At 51.2% G+C, this 23,693-nt stretch overlaps 2 protein-coding genes across 44 annotated transcripts in view; one reads left to right on the top strand and one right to left on the bottom strand.

Annotated features, from left to right (window-relative positions):
* Nucleotides 1-1,482: 1,482 nt before the first annotated feature.
* TP53INP2 (tumor protein p53 inducible nuclear protein 2) lies at nucleotides 1,483-14,124 on the top strand. Of its 7 annotated transcripts, none has more exons than XM_035298053.3 (5): nucleotides 1,855-2,606; nucleotides 4,300-4,385; nucleotides 6,653-6,826; nucleotides 7,184-7,472; nucleotides 10,800-14,124. In XM_035298053.3, the coding sequence occupies exons 3-5, from the start codon at nucleotides 6,703-6,705 to the stop codon at nucleotides 11,047-11,049; spliced, it is 663 nt and encodes a 220-aa protein (XP_035153944.2). In that variant the 5' UTR covers nucleotides 1,855-2,606; nucleotides 4,300-4,385; nucleotides 6,653-6,702; the 3' UTR covers nucleotides 11,050-14,124. The 7 variants fall into 7 exon arrangements, with proteins under 7 accessions (XP_017827308.3, XP_008993737.3, XP_035153944.2 ...); XM_078371081.1 differs by having other exon boundaries at nucleotides 4,227-4,385; XM_078371079.1 differs by having other exon boundaries at nucleotides 4,208-4,385.
* Nucleotides 14,125-15,174: 1,050 nt separating this feature from the next.
* NCOA6 (nuclear receptor coactivator 6) overlaps nucleotides 15,175-23,693 on the bottom strand; it is a 114,924-nt gene continuing 106,405 nt past the window's right edge. For all 37 annotated transcript variants that reach the window (XR_013535022.1, XM_078371068.1, XM_078371067.1 and 34 more), the window contains one exon: nucleotides 15,175-15,744. Coding sequence is in view for 36 of the 37 variants with exons in the window: in XM_078371068.1 (XP_078227194.1) it covers nucleotides 15,701-15,744 (44 nt within the window). In the remaining variant the exon portion in view is untranslated. The remainder of the gene's footprint in view (nucleotides 15,745-23,693) is intronic.

The following is a 23,693-nucleotide window of genomic DNA, read 5'->3' as shown; positions in this document are numbered from 1 at the left end:
TTCAGATGAGGCTGGGACAGTTTTATCACTGCTAGAGCATTAAGCTCTGGCCTAGGTCACCTCCAGCCTCCTTTTGGGCAAGATGGGCAGTTCTCAGACCGGACCAGCCCTGCTCTGCTGACCTAGAACTTCTGGCCCTGGAGATTGAGATGTGTATTTGTGGTCTCTCCTCAGGCATCTCCCAGGCCACTGGGAGAGTTGGGGCCTAGAGTATGGGGTGGGCAGAATCCTGAGGGCAGAGAGTTTGGAAGAATCTTACAATGGCAGCTTTAGAAGGAAGCCTGGATGCATTGTTTGACAAACTGAGACCCAGAGAGGTAACATGACTTGAGGTCGCACAGCAAGTCTAGGGCACAGTCAGGACTGAAAGCCAGTCCTGGGGAGGATGAAGCACCCTGGGGTTTAGACCATCTGGTGCATGGAGAGAATGGAGAGGGTCAGGGCTGGGAGCTATGGGTTCAAATCCTGGCTCCACTGACTCTACTTTTGTGACCTAGGAATGTCACTTGAGCTCTCAAGAGTCTGTTTCCTCAACTGTAAAACGAGGAAAATATCCACCTTTTGGGTTGTTGTGAAGATAACAAGAAATACATAAAGCACCATAGCACAGGTCGCGGCACACAGTAAGTGTTCGATAAACGTCTGCTAGTGGTATGGTGGGGCAACAGCAGGTGCCCAATAAATGTTGAATGCATTGTTGAATACGACTTCACACGCTAACAGTGAGCTTGTGAGACTCAGCTTCCTCACGTGTAAATCAGGACTCATAATCAGTCCTGGTTCCGCCACTTCTGTACAGCCCCAGTAGCAACGTGGATTAAATAAACCGTGTAAACGTTCAAGTGCAGAGCCCGTCTCAGGTCAATGTTTACTCAGCCCAGGGCAATTCCTCTCCAAGTCCCACTCTGCGAAATTTCCCGTCAGCTTCACTAACTTCTCTACATTCCCAGATGCTTCCCCGGAACCGCGGATGGGGGGGAATGTCCCCTTTCTCAAGCCTGCCAAGCTGATGAAAAACCAGGTTGGGTAAACAGAAAGTGTGTAGGGCAGAGGAGGGAGCGAGGAGAAGGGCAGTGGGGAGAATGGAGGTGCACCGACGTGGTGTGTATCGGGGAACTTGGATATAGGATGCAGTAAAAGGATTTGGGGGGCAGTGGGAGAGGCGAGGGCGCTGCGATCCGGGAAGAGGCAGGAAGATGAGGAGCCCGGAGGAGGGAGTGCAGAGCCTCCTAGCGGAGAGCTCGCCGCGGCGCAGGGCTCCCAGGTCCCCGCAGCCGACCCCAGACCCGGCTCCGAGAGCGTTGCCCAGCCCGAGGGCCCGGCCCGCAAACCGGGAGGGAAGGGGCGGGGCGGGGGGGATCCGCAGCCTTGGATTGGTCGCTGCCCCGCCGGGCGGTGACGCGAGGCGGGCGGGCCCCTTTGTGACGTCACAATCAGCTGTTTGAACGTTCCAATTTGTGCCGTGAGCCCCGCAGCAGCCGCACAGACTCAAAGCCCCAGCGGGCGAGCGCAGCAGCCCGGAGCGACTGCGGCCCCGCCGCCTCCCCCGCGAGCCCCCGCGATGCGGCGGGGCCTGTGAGCGGCGGCGAGCCTGGGACGCCCCGTCGCCCAACTACCTCAGCGCCGCGCCTCCCGCCCCCGCCCCCAGGTGAGTCCCGACCCGCGTGGGCCTGGGGGCTCCCCCGCCACGGACACGCCCTGCGCCCCCTGCGCCCGGGCCTTTGTCTGTCTCCGCCGGCGGCCGCCGGGGCCGCGTTCCCGGCTCCCGATTGGTTGCCGCACGCCCGGTAGCCCATGACGTTGTTCTATTTGCATATGACATTGAGACGTCACCAAGGCCGGCACCGCCCCCACGGGCTCGGGTCGTTTGTCCTCCCTTGACCCGGAGCCGCTGTGTCGGGGCTGGGCCCTGGGTCAGACGCTGCCATTCAAAGGGGACTGCAGGGGGGTCGGCGATTTCCTAGGCTAATCCAGGGGCTGGGGTCAGGCTTCTGATCCCCTACTTTCTCTTTGCAACCTGAGGAATCGGACGGCGCTGCTGGGCCTAGGTTGAGGGGGCCGTCAGGAGTTCAGGGCTGCCTCGGACTCTAGGTCTTTGGGACAGCGCCAGATGGTGGTAGGATCCCCTCCCTCTGGCTTCAGACTCCGCCCCCAGAGACTAACAGAATAACATCCTCCTAATCCCTGATTTGTGTGCAGTGCCTTAGCTGATGTCACTCCCAGACCCAAAATGAGGGGTCTTAGACCCGAGTTCACAGAAGGGGCAACAGGCCCAGAGAGGAGGCTTAGCTCACTGGAGGTCACACAGCCAATTAGAGTCATGCTCACTGAGTGACAGACGCATTATTAGCCAGGGGCATAGACATAGCAGGGGCTCAATACAAGTGACAAGATACATATCTGCCTTCCTCTGGGGACCCGATCTTGGGCTCAGCATCATCCCGGTTTGATAAGCTCCTAGGTCTCCTTACTCCTGGACCCTTTTCCAGGGAATCTCTGGAAATAAGTTCACCTTTTGTGGTTCTGACCCCTTCTGTCCTCACTATACCTTGGAGTCCTAGAGTCCAATAAAATCGCTGCCTCCCAGCTGTTTTGATCACAGAGAGGTGAGTCATTGGCTGCCTCCAGGAGTCTCCAGGACTGATGTTGGGGTGGAGGGTGGGGTGAGGGTTCCCTCTATTTGCCCTTTACCTCCCAAACTCCCTAGGTTAAGCCAAGAAGGACCTAACCTGGCCTAGTGCAGACAATTGCAAGTGTTTTCTTGCTCCCTCCTAACCCCTTCTGCCCACAGAGAGTATAGGAGAAGAGATTGGAAAAGGAGAGTTTATGTCTTAGCAAGTGGATGGGGCCTAGAGGCAGAACTAGGAACTCCATTGCAGCTGGGAGTTTGCTCAAGGATAGGCTGGAGGTAGGGGTGGCTTAGGGCTCAAATGCTATTCTGGGCAGAGCTGCTGTAGTTATTAAAGGGAATGGTTCTCCCTGGAGCAGAACTGGGAATGTGAGAACCAGGAAGCTGGCAGGGCTGGGAAAGAAAATCTGGGAGGCTCCCCAAGTGGTCAGGAGAGGGGGCAGGCACTGGCTGGCTGGTGCTGCTGTCACTCTTGGCTGTCACTGACTTGCTGTGTGACCTCAAGCAGGGAGCTTCTCCCCTGAGCCTCTTTCAGTAAATGCATGCTAAATCTTGGTGCCAGGAACTCCACATCCTTTTGTAGCTAGGTGAGGGGTGGTGTGGCTAGGTCAAGGTGTCTCTTTGACCTCCCTGTACTCCTTCATCATTATATTCTTGGGGATTGTTTGCGGAGTCTTTCCTGTGTACAGTCTGGACTGGATGCTCAGTAACTTGGGATTAGGCCTTCGCTGCCACTATCTAGCCATGTATTTTTGGATAGACTTATGTCCTCTTTCTGATCATCAGATTGTAAAATGGGCTGGGTGAATATGATGGTCCTTGAAATAGCTCTTAACTTCTCTTTCATATTCCATGAAGTAGTATGTTCTTGGAAAGAGGATGTGCCTTATCAAGTCCTCAATATTCCCTTCCTTCAAGAGGGGCCAAACTTTCTGGGCTTTTGGCAATGGAGTCACTAGCTCCCTGTGGCTACAGATGAGTTAGGATACGTGGATTGTGCTGAGTGGACACTAGTTGGGGGTGGCCTCACCTTCATAACCCCTGTAGATCTCCCACCCCAATCCCACCAGGGAAGCCAGCATCTTGAGCCTACTGTGCGCCTGCAAATGTGGAAATATTCTCAGGGTATGGAAATGAGGTGATTCTGCAGCAAGTGTGAAAACATTCCCAGGGAATAGAGAGAGGAAGCAATAAGCATGGAAATACTGCAGGTGGATTAGCAGAAAGAGTAGAAATGCCTCCAGGGAACGGAAGTCTGGACATGCCCCCAGGAAATTCTACAGGAAGTGTGGAAACACCATTACAGAATGGTGACAAGTGTCTCAGCAGCAAAAACACTGACCATCTTTAGGGAACAGGGGTGGAGAGTCAGTCAGGCTTCAGGTACATCCTGGGGAGTATGGCCAGCAGCCCCCAGCCAAGCTGTAGTCCTGAGGTAGGCTGACATGGGGAGGTGGGGTGGATCTAGAGCCACCACCATTTCTGGAGCAAGGGGCCTCCCTCTTAATCTTCACCCAGGGAAAGATTGGTTTAGGGCTTGCTTGGGTCCAGGTCCAACCCTCAGTGCTCATCCTTAAGGGCCTCTGGAATCTGACAGCTCCCTTCCTCCATCATCACCTCCCACTGATCTGCTGTCTCCCTGAGTCCAAGCAACCTGATCTTCCTCCTAGCCTGGGATGCTGCCCTTGAACAGGAGCCGGCATGCCATCTTTACACCTCATATGACAGACAGAACTGAGGTGTGCCAAATCACATGGTAAGATGGTAGCAGTTCTGTGGGATTTCTGCTGGCCAGTGCTTTTTAAACCACACAGGCTCCAGGAGTGGTTCTTAATCTCTGGGGTCAAGGATCGCTGTTTAGGAAATTATGATGAAAACCAAGGTCCCTTTTCCCAGAAAAATACACATGGGCAATGATCCGTGGCCACCACATTGAAAATATCAAATTCAGACAGACACCCAGCAAAGGCAATAGAATACAGTGATTCTGGGTGCTACTTCTGGAATCTGACTGCATGGGTTCAAATCCCATCTTTGTCTCTTACTAGCTATGAGACTTTGGGACAGTTACCCTCTCTGAGCCTCAATTTCTTCAACTGTAAAGTAAGGATAGTGATTATTATCCACTTCCTGTAGTTGTTGTGAGGATTACATGAAGTAATATAGGTAAAGCTGCTTAGTATAATGCCTGAAACATGAATGTTAGCTATATAACTATTATTATTATTTTGAGACTGAGTCTCACTGTGTCACCCAGGCTGGAGTGCAGTAGTGCCTCCTAGGTTCCAGCGATTCTCCTGCCTCAGCCTGGAATTACAGGCACCTGCCACCATGCCCAATTTTTGTATTATTAGTAGAGATGGGGTTTTACCATGTTGGCCAGGCTGGTCTTAAACTCCTGAGCTCAAGTGATCCACCTGCTTCTGCCTCTTTTGCCATTGACCATCTTTTTTTTTTTCCCTTGAGATGGAGTCTGGCTCTATTGCCAGGCTAGAGTGCAGTGGTGCAATCTCAGCTCACTGCAACTTCCGCCTCCCGGATTCAACCAGTTCTCCTGCCTCAGCCTCCCTCAGCTGGGACTACAGACATGTGCCACCACGCTCAGCTAATTTTTTTATTTTTAGTAGAGATGGGGTATCACCATGCTGGCAGGATGGTCTCAATCTCCTGACCTCATGATCCACCTGCCTCGGCCACCACCGTGCCCAGTCACCATTGACTGTCTTTAGGGAATAGGTGTGGAAAGACAGTCAGGCTTCAGGTACAAGCTTGACTAAATACATACATACATTTTTGAGACAGTGTCTTGCTCTGTCGCCAGGCTGGAGTGCAAGTGGTGCGATCTCGGCTCACTGCAATCTCTGCCTCCTGGGTTGAAGCCATTCCCCTGCCTCAGCCTCCCAAGTAGCTGGGACTACAGGCATGCACCACCATGCCTGGCCAATTTTTTTTGTATTTTAGTATAGAGATAGGGTTTTACCATGTTTGCCAGGATTGTCTTGATCTCCTAATCTTGTGATCCGCCCGCCTCAGCCTCCCAAAGTGCTGGGATTACGGGCATGAGCTATGGTGCCCAGCTAGCCTAGCTATATTATGATGATAACAAGTAGACAATATGGGCAATTTCCTCCCTGCCTGGAGAACTCCTATTTACTCCTCAAGGTCCAGCTTGGATGTCCAATTCTCTGGAGATCTTCCCTGACACAGCTATGTCATGTGTCACTCTTTCCATGTTCCTAAAGCACCCTGTAATAATAACTAATTTATTACTTTGTTGAGTGTTTAACATATGCCCAGACGCAGTTCTAAGCACTTTATAAGTGTTTCACTCATTTAGTTCTTTTTTCCCCCGTTTTTCTCCTTCAACAACTTTGGTATAGCTCATTTAATTCTTATTACAGCCTGGAGGAGGATACTGTTATTAGCTCATTTAATTCTTACAAGAGCCCGGAGGAAGGTACTTTTATCAATGCCTTTTGAGAGATGAGAAAACTAGGCACAGATAAGTTAACTTCCTAAATTCATATAAAAGATTTTTTTTTTTTTTTTTTTGAGACGGAGTTTCGCTCTTGCTACCCAGGCTGGAGTGCAATGGCGCGATCTCGGCTCACGGCAGCCTCCGCCTCCTGGGTTCAAGCAATTCTCCCACCTCAGCCTCCCGAGTAGCTGGGATTACAGGCACGCGCCACCATGCCCAGCTAATTTTTTGTATCTTTAGTAGAGACGGGGTTTCACCATTTTGACCAGGATGGTCTCGATCTCTTGACCTCGTGATCCACCCGCCTCGGCCTCCCAGAGTGCTGGGATTACAGGCTTGAGCCACCGCGCCCGGCCTTAAAAGATTTTTTTAAAAAGCCTGGATTTGAATGAAGAAAGCCCATACCCCGAAAGCGTCCGCACACATCCCTGTTTTGTGTACCCTTCTCCCTGCTCTGGGGGTGATATCTTCTGTCCCCTGCCCCAGGCCGGGAGTGGGGAGAACCTCAATCAGTGGTAGCTCTGACGCCCTTCTATGATTCCCAGGTTTTTGCACTGCCATAGGGCGCCCCCGTGAGGCCGCTTCGCCCCCCACCATGTTCCAACGCCTCACCAGCCTCTTCTTCAGCACCCCCCCGGCCCCTGAAGACCCCGACTGCCCCCGCGCCTTCGTATCGGAGGAGGATGAAGTGGACGGCTGGCTCATCATCGACCTGCCAGGTGAGGCCAGGGTCAGCCTCCTGGGCCTGTGAAGTCATCCTAAGGGCACATGGTCGAGCAGAGGAGGGAAAGGGCTGGGGGATTGGGCGGTCCCCCAAGCCTACTGGAGGTGGGGTCACGGGGCCCTTTCCCATGAAAGCCGGGGGCCCTCTCCTGGCGGCTCAGAAGAGGCTGCAAGTCAGGACCCCTCGGGCAGCAGGGCGAGACTCTTGGCCTGTGGGTACCCCGAGGCGCCGTGGACAGGCTGCGGTTCTGACTAACGATGCCCTTTCTCTCCCCGCCCGCTTGTCCGGTGTGTGTGTGTGTCCCTCCCCACTGCTCCCCTCCTCTGCACGGCTCCCACCTCGCACCCCGTAGACAGCTACGCGGCTCCACCCAGCCCCGGGGCCGCCCCTGCCCCCGCGGGCCGCCCTCCGCCCGCGCCCTCCTTGATGGACGAGAGCTGGTTTGTTACCCCTCCCGCCTGTTTCACTGCAGAGGGGCCTGGGCTGGGTCCCGCCCGCCTCCAGAGCAGCCCCCTGGAGGACCTCCTCATCGAACACCCCAGCATGTCCGTTTACGTCACCGGCAGCACCATAGTGCTGGAGTCCGGGCCCCCTTCCCCGCTTCCGGACGCGGCCCTGCCTGACGGCGACCTCAGCGAAGGGTGAGCGGGCCGGGGGCGGGGCCTGGTGGCCCAGGGAGTTGGATCTTGGAGGCCGGGGGTCCAGGGCAGGAAGCGCTCCAGCGGGTAGCGGCCTTGGGAGGGTTGCCTTTGAGACAAAGTCGGGGGCCCATGGGCTGCGGGGCGAGGCTAGCAGGGGGACTTAGGGTGAGGGGCGGGTGGGAGAGAGGGTGGGAGAGGCTAGCAGGGGGACTTAGGGTGAGGGGCGGGTGGGAGAGAGAGGGTGGGAGAGGCTAGCAGGGGGACTTAGGGTGAGGGGCGGGTGGGAGAGAGGGTGGGAGAGGCTAGCAGGGGGACTTAGGGTGAGGGGCGGGTGGGAGAGAGAGGGTGGGAGAGGCTAGCAGGGGGACTTAGGGTGAGGGGCGGGTGGGAGAGAGGGTGGGAGAGGCTAGCAGGGGGACTTAGGGTGAGGAGCGGGTGGGAGAGGCGTGGGAGAGGCTAGCAGGGGGACTTAGGGTGAGGGGCGGGTGGGAGAGAGGGTGGGAGAGGCTAGCAGGGGGACTTAGGGTGAGGGGCGGGTGGGAGAGAGAGGGTGGGAGAGGCTAGCAGGGGGACTTAGGGTGAGGGGCGGGTGGGAGAGAGGGTGGGAGAGGCTAGCAGGGGGACTTAGGGTGAGGGGCGGGTGGGAGAGAGGGTGGGAGAGGCTAGCAGGGGGACTTAGGGTGAGGGGCGGGTGGGAGAGGGTGGGAGAGGCTAGCAGGGGGACTTAGGGTGAGGGGTGGGTGAGAGAGGCGTGGGAGAGGGTGGGAGAGGCTAGCAGGGGGACTTAGGGTGAGGGGCGGGTGGGAGAGAGAGGGTGGGAGAGGCTAGCAGGGGGACTTAGGGTGAGGGGCGGGTGGGAGAGAGGGTGGGAGAGGCTAGCAGGGGGACTTAGGGTGAGGGGCGGGTGGGAGAGGGTGGGAGAGGCTAGCAGGGGGACTTAGGGTGAGGAGCGGGTGGGAGAGGCGTGGGAGAGGCTAGCAGGGGGACTTAGGGTGAGGGGCGGGTGGGAGAGGGTGGGAGAGGCTAGCAGGGGGACTTAGGGTGAGGGGCGGGTGGGAGAGGGTGGGAGAGGCTAGCAGGGGGACTTAGGGTGAGGGGCGGGTGGGAGAGAGAGGGTGGGAGAGGCTAGCAGGGGGACTTAGGGTGAGGGGCGGGTGGGAGAGAGAGGGTGGGAGAGGCTAGCAGGGGGACTTAGGGTGAGGGGCGGGTGGGAGAGGGTGGGAGAGGCTAGCAGGGGGACTTAGGGTGAGGGGCGGGTGGGAGAGGCGTGGGAGAGGGTGGGAGAGGCTAGCAGGGGGACTTAGGGTGAGGGGCGGGTGGGAGAGGGTGGGAGAGGCTAGCAGGGGGACTTAGGGTGAGGGGCGGGTGGGAGAGGCGTGGGAGAGGCTAGCAGGGGGACTTAGGGTGAGGGGCGGGTGGGAGAGGGTGGGAGAGGTTAGCAGGGGGACTTAGGGTGAGGGGCGGGTGGGAGAGGCGTGGGAGAGGGTGGGAGAGGCTAGCAGGGGGACTTAGGGTGAGGGGCGGGTGGGAGAGGGTGGGAGAGGCTAGCAGGGGGACTTAGGGTGAGGGGCGGGTGGGAGAGAGAGGGTGGGAGAGGCTAGCAGGGGGACTTAGGGTGAGGGGCGGGTGGGAGAGAGAGGGTGGGAGAGGCTAGCAGGGGGACTTAGGGTGAGGGGCGGGTGGGAGAGAGAGGGTGGGAGAGGCTAGCAGGGGGACTTAGGGTGAGGGGCGGGTGGGAGAGAGAGGGTGGGAGAGGCTAGCAGGGGGACTTAGGGTGAGGGGCGGGTGGGAGAGGGTGGGAGAGGCTAGCAGGGGGACTTAGGGTGAGGGGCGGGTGGGAGAGAGGGTGGGAGAGGCTAGCAGGGGGACTTAGGGTGAGGGGCGGGTGGGAGAGAGAGGGTGGGAGAGGCTAGCAGGGGGACTTAGGGTGAGGGGCGGGTGGGAGAGAGAGGGTGGGAGAGGCTAGCAGGGGGACTTAGGGTGAGGGGCGGGTGGGAGAGGGTGGGAGAGGCTAGCAGGGGGACTTAGGGTGAGGGGCGGGTGGGAGAGGGTGGGAGAGGCTAGCAGGGGGACTTAGGGTGAGGGGTGGGTGAGAGAGGCGTGGGAGAGGGTGGGAGAGGCTAGCAGGGGGACTTAGGGTGAGGGGCGGGTGGGAGAGAGAGGGTGGGAGAGGCTAGCAGGGGGACTTAGGGTGAGGGGCGGGTGGGAGAGAGGGTGGGAGAGGCTAGCAGGGGGACTTAGGGTGAGGGGCGGGTGGGAGAGGGTGGGAGAGGCTAGCAGGGGGACTTAGGGTGAGGAGCGGGTGGGAGAGGCGTGGGAGAGGCTAGCAGGGGGACTTAGGGTGAGGGGCGGGTGGGAGAGGGTGGGAGAGGCTAGCAGGGGGACTTAGGGTGAGGGGCGGGTGGGAGAGGGTGGGAGAGGCTAGCAGGGGGACTTAGGGTGAGGGGCGGGTGGGAGAGAGAGGGTGGGAGAGGCTAGCAGGGGGACTTAGGGTGAGGGGCGGGTGGGAGAGGGTGGGAGAGGCTAGCAGGGGGACTTAGGGTGAGGGGCGGGTGGGAGAGGGTGGGAGAGGCTAGCAGGGGGACTTAGGGTGAGGGGCGGGTGGGAGAGGCGTGGGAGAGGCTAGCAGGGGGACTTAGGGTGAGGGGCGGGTGGGAGAGGGTGGGAGAGGCTAGCAGGGGGACTTAGGGTGAGGGGCGGGTGGGAGAGGCGTGGGAGAGGGTGGGAGAGGCTAGCAGGGGGACTTAGGGTGAGGGGCGGGTGGGAGAGGGTGGGAGAGGCTAGCAGGGGGACTTAGGGTGAGGGGCGGGTGGGAGAGAGAGGGTGGGAGAGGCTAGCAGGGGGACTTAGGGTGAGGGGCGGGTGGGAGAGAGAGGGTGGGAGAGGCTAGCAGGGGGACTTAGGGTGAGGGGCGGGTGGGAGAGAGAGGGTGGGAGAGGCTAGCAGGGGGACTTAGGGTGAGGGCTGTCGTGTGGGAGATGCGTGGCCTCGTGGCCGGGGTGGGGCTTGGGAGGGAGGGGCGTGGCTAAGAGGCCACGGAAGGATTTGGAGGCTTGAGCGTGGCTAGAGTGCCGTGGGAGTTGTGCTTAAACAGAAAGGCAAGGGTGGAATTGAGGGTGGGAGTCTAGTCTTCCCCGAGGTCCAGTTTACCTGTCAGGGGCGAGAACCGAGGAGACATCTCCAGGGTGGTATCCACAAGAAGGGCGTCGGGGACCCCAATCTGAGCAGACACAGAATTGCAGCAAGGCAAGGGTGGGAGATGGCAGCTCCCCTTAGGCCTCCCGCCCGGCTTATCCGGCCTGACCCAGCCCCTCGCTGTGTCCACAGGGAGGTGGCGCCCGCCCACCGCGAGCCCCGGGCCGCGCGCCACGCTGCTCCTCTACCCGCGCGGGCGGCGCTGCTGGAGAAGGCGGGTCAGGTGCGGCGGCTGCAGCGGGCCCGGCAGCGGGCGGAGCGCCACGCGCTGAGCGCCAAGGCGGTGCAGCGGCAGAACCGAGCCCGCGAGAGCCGTCCGCGCCGGCCCAAGCACCAGGGCAGCTTCATCTACCAGCCGTGCCAGCGCCAGTTCAACTACTGAGCGTCTGCTGGTCACGCCACGAACCCCTTGCCGACTACCGATCCCTGTCGGGCCCCTCCGACGCCTCGGGCTGGACGCCGAAACCTCCCTTCTTAAAGCGTGTGAGGTTGGGTGATAGCCGTTCCTTCCCTGACCCCCTCAACTTCTCTGATCCTCTAATCCGCCTGAGCCCCTTTTCAAGCCCCCTTCATCCTCGCTCTTTCTGGCCCCCATCCCCAGCATCTAATCATCCACACCCCCTACTCCTCTCCCTTCCATCCTTTCTTCTCTGGCCCACATCCCTGTCTCTCCCCTTCACCCTTGCCCTCCAGTCCTCTACCTCTGGCCGGCTCCTATTTCTGAAAGCTTCTTCCAGTCCCTGATCTGGCTCATTCCCCACCTTCAACTCCCACCTTACATGACTCACACTATCCCATGTTTGGCATTACACTCACCCCTGTTCCCTTATTCTTCATTCCCAGTAATTTGCTCCCAAATGGTGGGGACCCTGAGCCCAGCTCTGACCAGGTAGAGCCTGTGCAGCCTGGGCCACTGTCATTGCCCTCTAGTAAGGGCTCAGGGTTTTGCTTTTAGTCTCCCCTTCCTTCTGCCTTGGGGGCTGTACTCTGTGGAGCTGCTTAGGCCTGGAAAGGTACAGTATGTAGAAGAGGACTGTCTGTGCAAGTGAGTTAGAGGGAGAAGACGGAGGGAATCTAGGAAACGAGGCAGCCTACTGGAGATTTGGACAGGACAGACATGTTGAGAAGCTGCAGGGAGCAGGGCACCAAGGGAGCTCGCACTGTGCTTGCTCAGAAAGGCAAAGCCTGGAGTCTGCCCCTACTTCCCTTTTCTATAATCCATTCTTCTGCAGGTTCTTGAATCTGAAGGGCTTAGTTAGTACCTTGCCACTCTACCCCTGACATGTCACCCGAGTAGAAGCTGGGCAAGGTCCCACCATCCTGGCCATTTGTTCACAAGCCCAAGGTGCTAGAATAGCTTAGGGGAGATGCAGGCCACAGGGCTTCTAGGCAGGCAAAGGTCATTCACCCTAGGTCAGAGTGCAGAGCAGTGATGCTGGAGAGGACACACCATGCGGTGAAGCCATCCCAAGGCTGACTGCTCAGCCTTCACCTTGCTTGCCTCTGGTCTTGTATTTCACACCCTGCTCAGTATGGCTAGCCAGCAGTCCTGAGTAGGAGTCCAGGAGCCCCACTGTCCTAATCCCCAAATTGTTCTTATCCAGGTTCAGGGCCTTCAGGGGGCCTCTTCTCATTTTCTCCTATAGGCCTCTCTTTCTAGGTTGCTGGGGAGAAATGGGTGCCCTATGGTCCCTCTCCTCTCCTCCTCCAGAAACCTGAATCTCTGGGGGGAGACAGAAGGGGCAGAGGCTTCCCTCTTCTTGTGGAGATTGAATTTTGGGCTCAGACACCAGCAACAGCCTCTTGGGATGCCCAAGTTGCTTCCCAGTTCCTCTTTCTAGCTGTCCTTTTCTAGTGTACTCACTCTTCCTTGGGACTTTTAAGACTTCTTGGTACATATGAACATAGGTCTTCCCCTCACCCCAACTATGGTTCCAGGCCTCACAGCCAACCTGAGGCTTGGAGAAAACTCTGCATTCCCATGAGGGCAAAGGCAGCTGCCCTTCCTGACCCTATAGCCCCAGGCCTCATGGGGGATGTGTGGGGAAGGAATGGGGTATCCCCAGGGATGCTGGGATGAGGGCAGACCTGTTGGGGTCTCCTATCCCAGGGAATAAGCCAAATTAACACTAAAAATTGATCAAAGCTCCCGTACCAGTCCACTAGGGCCCCAGTAGTTGACAGCCTTGCTCCTCTCCCTAAGTTCTCCTTTAGTTACAACCTAGTTGCTTTTATTCTTCCAGCTACCACTTGGGCACTTCACAGCCAGCCTAGGGTCTTCGGCACCTCCAAGAGCTGAAACTCCCAACCCTTCTTGTCTACTCCTCACTGCCAGCTGGCGCCTAGGCTCTGTCCTATGTGATGCCCATGATCCTTCTGGTAGGGGAAGAGTTTAAGTTATAGAGCATTTGGCTCAAAATTTAAAAGGCCTTGTGTTTACCTATATTTCTGGAGGCTCCTGTAGTTCTAGAACCTAATCTCTCACCTGGCTGGTTGCAAGGCTCATATTTTTTGTACTTTTCCTATAGATTCTGTAGCATTTGAGTGTGGCAATATTTTAATTGTGTATAGATTTCTAAGAACCAACACTACTCAGTCTCCTGCTAGTCTGACTCCTGAAGCATCAGACCTTGTCATACTGTATTGACTGTGTACGTGCCTTTCACCTTTGAGCATGCTTCAGGATTTTTTTTTTAACCACAGAACTTGAATACATGAGGGAACCAGAGTTCACAAAGTCCTATGCAACCTTAGGAGGAGGTTAGAGAGTCTGTTTTGATTGATGTTTTCAGTGGCCCTAGAGGAGTCTGTACCAATTTGTGAGTATTAATGTCAGTACTACCAGCACTTTGCCAAAACTGTGTCAGAGGGACCCCTGTTTCTAGAGTGAGTCCCAGTTACATCAAAGAGTGACTTCCAGTTATTCCCTAGTAAGTCTGAGTGGTTCCTTCAAGCTGGGTGTCTTTCCAGCCTTTGCCAGTCTAGCCCCAGCAGGGCAGCGTGTGTGTATGAATGCAGTTTGGTGCTGTTTTAGAGTATGCCTGCTCCCCAGCCCCCTGCCTGGAACCCTCTGATCAACTTGCTCTGACCTGTAATGTCTTAGGTGCAACAAGGACCCCACCACAGCTCTTGGATGCCCCCCTAGATCCATGTGGCTTTATGTGAGGGGACTGAATGCAGACACACCATAGCCCACTTCTACTACTTTCTCTCTCACCCTTCCACCTAGTTCCACATGGAACCAACAAGTTGAGTGCGTCCCTGTTGGGTGTTCTCTGTTGAGACTGGCTGAAACGAGACTGTGTTGACAGACTCAAGGAAACAACCACCTCAACCGGGTCATGTGGCATGCCTGTGTATGTGTGTAACAGAATTCTGATTGTTAGACTGTAATGCTATTCCTCTATGGGAGAAAATTAATATAAAGAAAAACAAATAAAAATCTATTTAAAGCACATTATACTTTCTGCCTGAGTTGAGTATGAGAAGCACTTTGTAATCTTAAGCACAGTAGGGCATAGAGTATTATGATTAAGCTGGCTTTGGTTCTGGTGTGTGTGTCATACGGAAGAGGAAGAGGGTAGATAAGCTTACTGGGAACAGAGCCAGACAATGGCTTCTGACTCATAAATGACTACTTTTAGAGGATCTTTGTAATGCAAGACACATACATGAAGACAGTTGGAATAGAGATGAGAGTAAGAGCATGACAGAATGACCAACTCATCCTTTTGGTCTTAGGCACTGGGTTACAGCGAGGGCAAGGAGCCACTGGAGGGGAAAGGATGGGGTCTAACCCTAGGGGAGATGCAGCAGAAGGCTGAAGCCCAGGCTGAGACAAGCCCAGGCATCAAAGTCTCCTGAAAGTTGGGGGTAGGGTGGGGCAGAAGTGGCCGGCTTTGGAGGCAATACAAATTTCAAAGCAGGGAAGCCAGAGTGAAATGCAGTAGACATCTCTGAAATATGTAACACAAAATGACCCCTTTTATTTGGTAGCTGCTCTATCTAACCACAGAATTGGACTGAAGGTAGAAACCTGACCTAAACTGGGCTAGATTCTTGATGCTGGTACAATCTTAGAGGCCAGTCTGGGCTTATCTCCTCTATGTAGGAAACATAAGCACAATTGTTTTGGAGCAGTCCATCATGCACATGGAGGAGCAGATAAGTGTGACGTGGTGAAAAATGCCATCTCCGCTGCTGACAGCTTTCTGTCCCTAGAAAATCCTGGGTGGCCATTGATCTCTAAGTTGGTTTTGTTACTTGCATCCAAAAGAAATTTGAGCAATAGATACCAAAGTAGCTGGCACAGTGCTGAACAGAGCTAGTTTCTTCAAAGCCAAGAATGAGGTGAGCAAGTATGTACATTTTCCTCAACTTGCCAGGTGGGCATCTCAGGTGCAATGAGGACCAGATGAGAATCCCATTCACAAAGAGGGCTGTGTCTGCTTATTTAAGGACCAAAGAAAGAGCTTATCACCCAATAATCCCTTACCAATAACATGACTTTATGTTCCATGACAATGACATTTATTTAACACATTATTTCACATTGTACAAATCCTTAGATTCTCTTTATTCACTGGTCCATTTCTACAACAAATACATCCAAAACACTATATAATAAAATTATTTACAACATTTCCAAATGAGAAGATTGCTTTTGCCCCCACTACTGCTATTCACACACAGTACTTCCACGGCACAGTACGTCATTAGGAGATCTAAAAATGCTCACCCTGTACTCTAGGCTGCTTAGGAAATGTGAAAACTAATAACATTTATAATGGCATTAGCTCCTTTCAACACAAGAAAACATTTTAGAAACCTTGAACTTCAACTTGCAACACCAAAAGGGCTCAACAATCCTGCTTTCCCCATTGCACTTTATGAAATAGGTTGCAGGGACTAGGAAAAGGGCCATATTATTAAAATGACTAACTGTACAGAAATGGATTTAAAAAAGTCACAGCTCAAAATTGCTCTTTGTAAAAGTCACACACATTTACAAGTATCGTCACCGTCCTGCTTGTTTACTTGGATTTTCTTCGCTTGGATTGCACCGCACTGGTTATGTCTGTAGAGGGAAAGAAAGCACATGTTCAGTGGAGGTAACTCTTTACAGCAGTGCCCTTAGGCAGTGCTCAACAAGCAGAGCAGACATAAGGGGAGCCCTATTCGACTTGGAAGCTGTCTGAGGGGCACTCTGAATGGAGAGAGTCGCAGGTGCTGCTTGAGGGCTTTCATGGGAAGAGGGTGTGGCCCTGCACTGGGCAGAATTGGGGGAATGTAACTGAGGTGGTGGGAGATGAAGCACACCTGACTAGAGAAAGTGCAGGGTGGAGACAGCCTTTGTAGCTGGGCAATTAACCTCATGGTTTCCTTCACCAGTTTCCATTATACAATGAAGTGTGACTAGACAGACTGACAGTGTTTTTGGTGAGAAATCAGTAATGCCATAAGCAAGTGGTAAATTGTGTTAGAGTGCAAAATAACTGTCTTAGGATCCCTTTTGAAGCTAAGCTATTGTTTTAAAGTAAGGAACTCTTTTTTGTCATGCTATAGTCAAGGTCAAACAACACGACCATGGACTCTGGTCAATGAGTGTCTCCTGTGGCCCAGCCAGTTATATCAAGACTGCACATACATACAGTCATGAATGCAATTCAGAACATGCAACAGCCTGCTCTGAGCCCAAGTGAGCCTGAAGGTTTCATGGAAGAGATGGGAACTGAGTGATTTACACACAGAATGACAGTGACATAAAGGGAAATGACTATGTTTTAATTTCTTTAGTTTCTATTGTACAATCCGTATCTTAATCTTATGTTAGACTTAAACTGTGTTTCTTAAAAGCTTTTTGGCCAGGCGTGATGGCTCACACCTGTAATCCCAACACTTTGGGAGACTGAGGCAGGAGGCTCACTTGAGCCAAGAAGTTTTGAGGCCAGCTTGGGCAAGATGGTGAGAACTCATTTCTACAAAAAGTAAAAAAAAAAAAAAAAAAAGAAAAAAAGAAAAAAATTAGCTAGGTGTGGTGGCACATGCCTGTGTTCCACCTACTCAGGAGACCAAGGTAGGAGGATCACCTGAGCCCAGGAGTTCATGGCTGAAGGAGTTCAAGGCTTAAGTGAGCTATGTTCATGCCACTGTACTTTAGCCTGGGTCTCTACTGAAAAAAAAAAAAATCTACACAAAGTTATGGCAGAGTACAGTGAATAGCGTGAAGCTCTCCAAATGTAAACATTTCTTTAGAATCTCATATTGATTTCAAAAGGTCACCTTTATTTCATATTTTGGTTTTAATATGAAAATAATGTTCTAAAATTACTTATCAAGAAGAAAAAATGCTTTTACCTAATACATCAATACAAAAGATGAATCAGATTTACCCATTTCTGGTAACTTGGCTGAGTTTTCTGATACTGCATATTAAGTTGTATTCTAAGCAAATTTTCCTTTGTCTTTTGTATCATAATATTTTGTGAACCCAGATGTTAATAAATATGTAGAGTTTGAGAACAGGAAAAATTTTACTGTTCTGTTAGCTAAGGTGACTGCTAAGAAGTGAGGCCTAGATGACTTTCCAAGAGGTGACCAGTACAGTAACTTCAGGCTTCTGCTGATGGAAATTTCACTATGTTTATCTTCTCAGAGGTCATGTGTTTTTTGTGCCATGTGGTAGAATCAGTCTTTCTGATTTACTCATTAGTCTTTTACTAATCAGAGGACAGTTAATCTGCTGGGATGTTAATAATGGTGTTCTTTATTTTAATTCATGTAAATTAAGAGTCTCACATAGCCCATACAACTCCCTAAAATCAATTCTTCACGTCAGACTCTCAAGCTTCATTTTCACTGAAGCAAATTTGTCACCTGCAGTAAAAATAGGCAGGGTTTTTGTCTTGCTAGTGTTCATCCTCAGAAAAACATTCATTAATTGTGGGTAACACTCCACATGGGCACCGAGGAAGGAGACCCGTCCAGACCCCAGGCACAATTAGTGCCTGAAGAATATCTTAGTTTATAGTGTTATTACTCAGCTATTTCCTTTATATAATCCTTTATATATAATCATATATTAGTATATAGGATTAGTGCCTGAAGTATAACTTAGGCACTAATCCTATATACTACAATATACTACATCTCCAACTACAATACCTATGTATTGTACAATATCCCACAATACATAGGTATTGTAGTTGGAGCTGTACTGACACATTTAGTGCTGATTTATATAATCCTTCTATATAACCATTTAATAGTCTGTAGTAGGAGGAATGTCTAGAGCAGTCACAAAGCAGAAACAGTATATGGGAAGACAGCCAGACCAGGACAAGAACCAAAGACCCAGGCGGTGGCGTCCCTGCCTGAAAAGGCATACACTGTATGGCAGGCTTGGAGCAAGAGACTCTCCTCCTGATAAAGGAGTTGTAGTGCCTTGCATCCAGTTCCTGTGGAAAGCAGGCCTCAGGCCTGAGATCCCGTAAATAACCGAGGGAGAACGCCTCTGGTGTGACCAGTCACTGCGGCTGTACACACTTGTCAGTATTTTCTCACTTCTGTGCTAGCTCAAATCACCCTGCCATAAATATCTTAAGAGAAGAGCACAAGTCTGTCAGCTCCCACTGCATTGGCTTACAGTATCCTTCTATTAGAAATCTTTTGAAGTCTCCAGCCTCCAGATAAGAAGTGTTGTACATGACACCTGTTGCACACAGCCCACCTCCTTGCCTTGGTGACGTAATGGGGGTGGACCCCTTTTCTGTACATGACTCTCTACTACTGTGCACGGCATACATAATCATGTGAGTCACAAGTGAGGGGGCCCCCTACTGCGCAGGGCCCACCTCTCTGCCCAAGTGACATAATGGGGTGGCCCCCTCACTTGTGACTTACATGATTATGTATGCCCTATTACTAAGCCTATAGATAATGACCTCACTCATGACCCTGTCCCCTGCTCGTACCTAATAAATACAGATGCTTCTGGGCATTTGGGGCTCTCGCCGATCTCCACTCACAGGTGGCGTGGCCCCTCAAGTCCCGATGTTCTTCACCAGTTCTTCAGTGTCCTGCCTCTTTACTTCTCAGATCCTGCACCTCAGCACAGCATAAGGGACACCCCACGACCTTGTGGGGCCCTACGGCCCTACAATTAGGTCAACCTTGAAAGCTTTTTCCTTGTTGTGATATGAAGGATCAAGTGTCTGAGAAACATATGTGGCTAGGAAAAAAAAGTGGAGAGTAGGGGGTGGAGGAGAAGGAACCTCAGACTCCCCCTCCTTCCTTGCTCCTTCCCATCTGTCACTGCTCTGAGGCACCCAATAAACTGGCAGCCTGCCTCTGAGTGTGAATCAATGAGTGGGACCAGAAGTAAACAAGTGATTTGTGTTAGAAACTGCAAAAAAAACCCACAAACACACTATTAAAAATCCTCATCTTATGGCCGGGCACGGTGGCTCCTGTCTGTAATCCCAGCACTTTGGGAGGCCAAGGTGGGTAGATAACTTGAGGTCAGTAGTTCAAGACCATCCTAGCCAACATGGTGAAACCCTGTCTCTACTAAAAATGCAAAAATTAGCTGGGCGTGGTGGCACGCACCTGTAGTCCCAGCTACTCAGGAGGCTGAGGCAGGAAAATCACTTGAACCCGGGAGGCAGAGACTGCAGTGAGCCGAGACCACGCCACTGCACTCCATCCTGTGTGACAGAGAGAGACTCCATCTCAAAAAACAAACAAACAAAAAAAACCCCTAATCTTTTAGATACTATGCTGGGGGGCTGGGGGGAGGGAACATGGAGAAGGATATACTTTCATATTTCCATGAGGAAAAAAAATTTAAACTGAGTTTGAAGTCTTTATCACCTTCCCTGGATAATTCCAGTCAATCTGAGTCATAAAGCAAAGTCACTTTCCATTGTCTGAAAAAAGATTTTTGAAGAGTTTTTTTGTTTTGGTAGTCAATTTTATACTCCCTCCAAAATGTGACCACTTTCACCACTCTAATGAATAGGCAAATTACCTTTTTTTTTTTTGACATGGAGTCTCACTCTGTTGCCCAGGCTGGAGTGCAGTGGCGCGATTTCTGCTCACTGCAACCTCCGCCCCTGGGTTCAAGCAATTCTCCTGCCTCAGCCTCCTGAGTAGCTGAGATTACAGGCTTGTGCTACCATGCCCAGCTGATGTTTGAATTTTTAGTAGAGATGGGGTTTCACCATGTTTGCCAGGTTGGTCTCAAATTCCTGACCTCAACCGATCTGCCTGCCTCAGCCTCCCAGAGTGTTGGGATTACAGGAGTGGCCACTGTGCCTGGCAATAAATTACTTTTAAGGTAAGACATTCTAGGGAAGTGATGTAGCAGGTAATGATCCAGTCAGGGTGTACCTCACTCAGACTGATCAGCACACTGTTCTTAAAGTCTGCATGGCCTGACTGTGAACCTACCTTCATTTTTTTAATCATCAGGGATTTTATAAAATTAGTGTCTTTTTGCAGAAAGACAAATAGTTCAAACTCTAATAGTGTAGTCAGATCATTTATATTCATGTCTTAGAACCAACTAGATGGAAAGAACTGGGTCAATAATAGTCTTTTAGTGACTGTCCATGTGTACCATTGGGGGAACATTTAAATTTGTATTTAACCTAATAAAGGGATTTTTCAGCCTTGTTGCCTCATTTTGACCTTAAGCAAATTTGACTAAATCTACAGTACAACACTCTACTTATGTAACCTCTATCATCCAAGGAGCTTTAGAAATGGACTTTGACCTTCTCACATCATTGTGTCTTTCACTGTACTACTACTTTTTTTTTTTTTTTAAATGAGACGGAATCTTGCTGTGTCACCTAGGCTGGAGTGCAGTGTTGAGATCTCGGCTCACTGCAACCTCCACCTCCCGGGTTCAAGTGATTTTCCTGTCTCAGCCTCCTGAGTAGCTGGGATTACAGATGTGCATCACCATAATTTTTGCATTTGTAGTAAAGATGGGGTTTCACCTCGTTCGCCAGGCTAGTCTCGAACTCCCGACCTCAGATGATCCACCCGCCTCAGCCTCCCGAAGTGCTGGGATTACAGGCGTGAGCCATCGTGCCTGGCCTCACTATATTACTTCTAGCTGAGACTTCTAAGTAATTATAAAAAAATTCTGAAATTGGCCAAGTGGCTCACACCTGTAATCCCAGCACTTTTTTTTTTTTTTTTAAATAATCACCTGGGTGCAGGTGGGCTAAGGCCGAAAAGGGCGTTAGCAATCCCAGCACTTTTATTGGCAGAGGTGGGCAGATCACTTGAAGTCAGGTGTTCAAGACCAGCTTGGCCAACATGGCAAAACCTCGTCTCTTCTAAAAATACAAAAATTGCCAGATGTGGTGGTGCACGCCTGTAGTCCCAGCTACTCGGGAGGCTGAGGCAGGAGAATCACTTGAACCCTGGAGGCAGAGGTTGCAGTGAGGCAAAATCATGTCACTGCACTCCAGCCTAGGTGACAGAGCAAGTCTCTTCTCAAAACAAACAAAAAAATTCTGGAAATTTTCCTTCACAGTTTTCACGGCTGGTTTCTAAATGAAGCTGCTAGAGTACACTTTCAGGTGATTGCTCCTCAGGGTTTTCTCCCATGACATTGTCAGTGTATGCTCATTTGCATATCCACAATGATAACACTTCTGTTTTAATTCAGTATATCTGTATGCCCTGTATCTCTTTAGACAGTTGCTTCTTAAGTCACTGGCTGTGGGTAGGGTGAGGCTATCACATACTGTGCTGTCAGAATGGACACCCAGAGCTGCTGATAATTACAGGTTGCTTTGAACTTTCCTTAAATTAACATATTTTCCTGGTTTCAAACTTATGCTTTGAACTTCATGTTTTTAACCACTTCTTTAATTACCTTTTTCCCAGTTGAAAATATAACAAAAACTATTATAAATGGAAGAGAAAATAATGATAAAGGAAGCCAGAAAAATCATTTGTGTTTTTGTGGCAAATTCACCATGTCAGGAAGGAGAACTACTCATTTGCATGTTTGTAAACAACACATCTAATAAAGTGCAATTCTAAAAAATGATTTGTGGTAGTCAATTTTTTTGTCATTAAAAGTGACCTAACCAACCAAAACAATGGATCAAAGAATGACCAAAACCATGTGGGCCTTCCTGGACTTGCCCAGAAATCATCCTCCCCACCTGCTCTGATCTGGCAGTCTGGCAGGCCTTGGCCAGCATGACGTAAGCAAACTCAGCTCTCACAGCAGGAGCATGATTAATGTCACTGGTTCTCCAACAATACAAAAATAACAACACTTTTCATTATAAACCGCTCATAATGTTTCTCAGCTTTAGAGATTTTCATGAAAAACACAGAATGTTTCTGCATTTGTTTGCATATGATGTGTGTGACCAAACTCTTATTAAATGCAAAAAGTAAAAGCCCCCTTTCCCCCTCCAAACTTTAAAAAGTACAGATTCTGCAGGAAGATACTTCATTCATATTTCAGGTACCCAGCACTGCATATGTTTCCACATTTGAGATGCACGAGTTTTAGGCCAGGCGTGGTTGCTCACGCCTGTAATCCAAGCACTTTGGAGGCCAAGGCAGGCCAATCACCTGAGGTCAGGAGTTCAAGACCAGCCTGACCACCATGGTGAAACCCCGTCTTAAAAAAAAACAAAAAAAGGAAGAAGAAGAAATGCATGCATTTTAGATAGCAGCTCAGTATTTTGTGATCACATTCTGGGTATGGGTTTAAATACAATCACACTACATTATTTTATAACTTGGTTCACATTTTTGGATACAATATACAGGCCAAAAATATACATAATCTTTAATTTGGCTCCAAGAGCTTTAATACTTAAAAAACCAAAAGAGCTACAGTCCTCAATTCTGATTCAAAAGGTAACTGTGATACTATGCTACATATTTTTTGTTTTTTGTTCCACATTCCTGGCTCACAGCTCCTATAACTCTTGTAATTTCCTAAGTGACTGAACAATCTTTTGTTAAAATATCTGGCCTTTTGTCCATGGTTCCTGAAACAGCTCTGAGGTTGAGTTGATCACAAATGGCCAACTCTTTTATTAATCATGCCTATGTAATGAAGCCCCCCTATAAACCTAAAAGGGACCTACCTCCCTTTCTCCTTCTTCCTCCATACAACAACTACAAAAAACAAAATCCACAAAAAGACTGAATTCAGGCGGCTTTGCAGGTGAACAAGAACACATCCATCTGCTATGAGGGTAGGGCACCAGCTCCACGGGGATGGAAGCTTCTACAACTTGGGACCCATCCAGACCTTGCACTATGTATCTCTTCATTTGGCTGTTGATTTATATCCTTTAAAACAGTGGTTTCCAATCTTTTGGCACCAGGCACTGGTTTCATGGAAGACAATTTTTCCACGGACCGGGGGTTGGCGGGAGATGGTTTCAGGATGAAACTGTTCCACCTCATTATCAGGGATTAAATTCTCATAAGGAGCATGCAACCTAGATCCCTCACATGCACAGTTCACAGTAGGGTTCACACTCCTATGAGAATCTAATGCCCCCACTCACTTCCTGCTGTGCAGCCCAGTTCCTAACAGGCCACAGACCACTACCCACCAGTCCATGGCCTGGAAATTGGGGAGCACTGCTTTAAAATATCAGCAGGGCATAGTGGCTCACGCCTGTAATACTAGCACTTTGGGAGGCAAAGGTGGGAAGATAGCACTTGAGCCCAGGAGCTCTAGACCAGCATGGGCAACATGGTAAGTCCTGTCTCTACAAAAACTAAAAAAATTGGCTAGCCATGGTGGTGTGTGCCTGTAGTCTCACTTACTCAGGAGGCTAAGGCAGGAGGATTGCTTGAGCCCAAGAGTTTGAGGCTGAAGTGAGTGATGACAGTGCCTTTGCACTCCAGCCTGGGTGACACAGTGAGACCTACTCAGAAGGCTGAAGCATAAGAACTGCTTGAACCCAGGACGCAGAGGTTGCAATGAGCCAAGATCATGCCACTGCACTTCAGCCTGGGCAATGG

Source organism: Callithrix jacchus, chromosome 5, assembly GCF_049354715.1.
Source record: "Callithrix jacchus isolate 240 chromosome 5, calJac240_pri, whole genome shotgun sequence".
Classification (NCBI taxonomy): Eukaryota; Metazoa; Chordata; class Mammalia; order Primates; family Cebidae; genus Callithrix; species Callithrix jacchus.
Note: the sequence above shows the minus strand (reverse complement) of the source record. Positions and strands in the feature narration are given on the sequence as shown.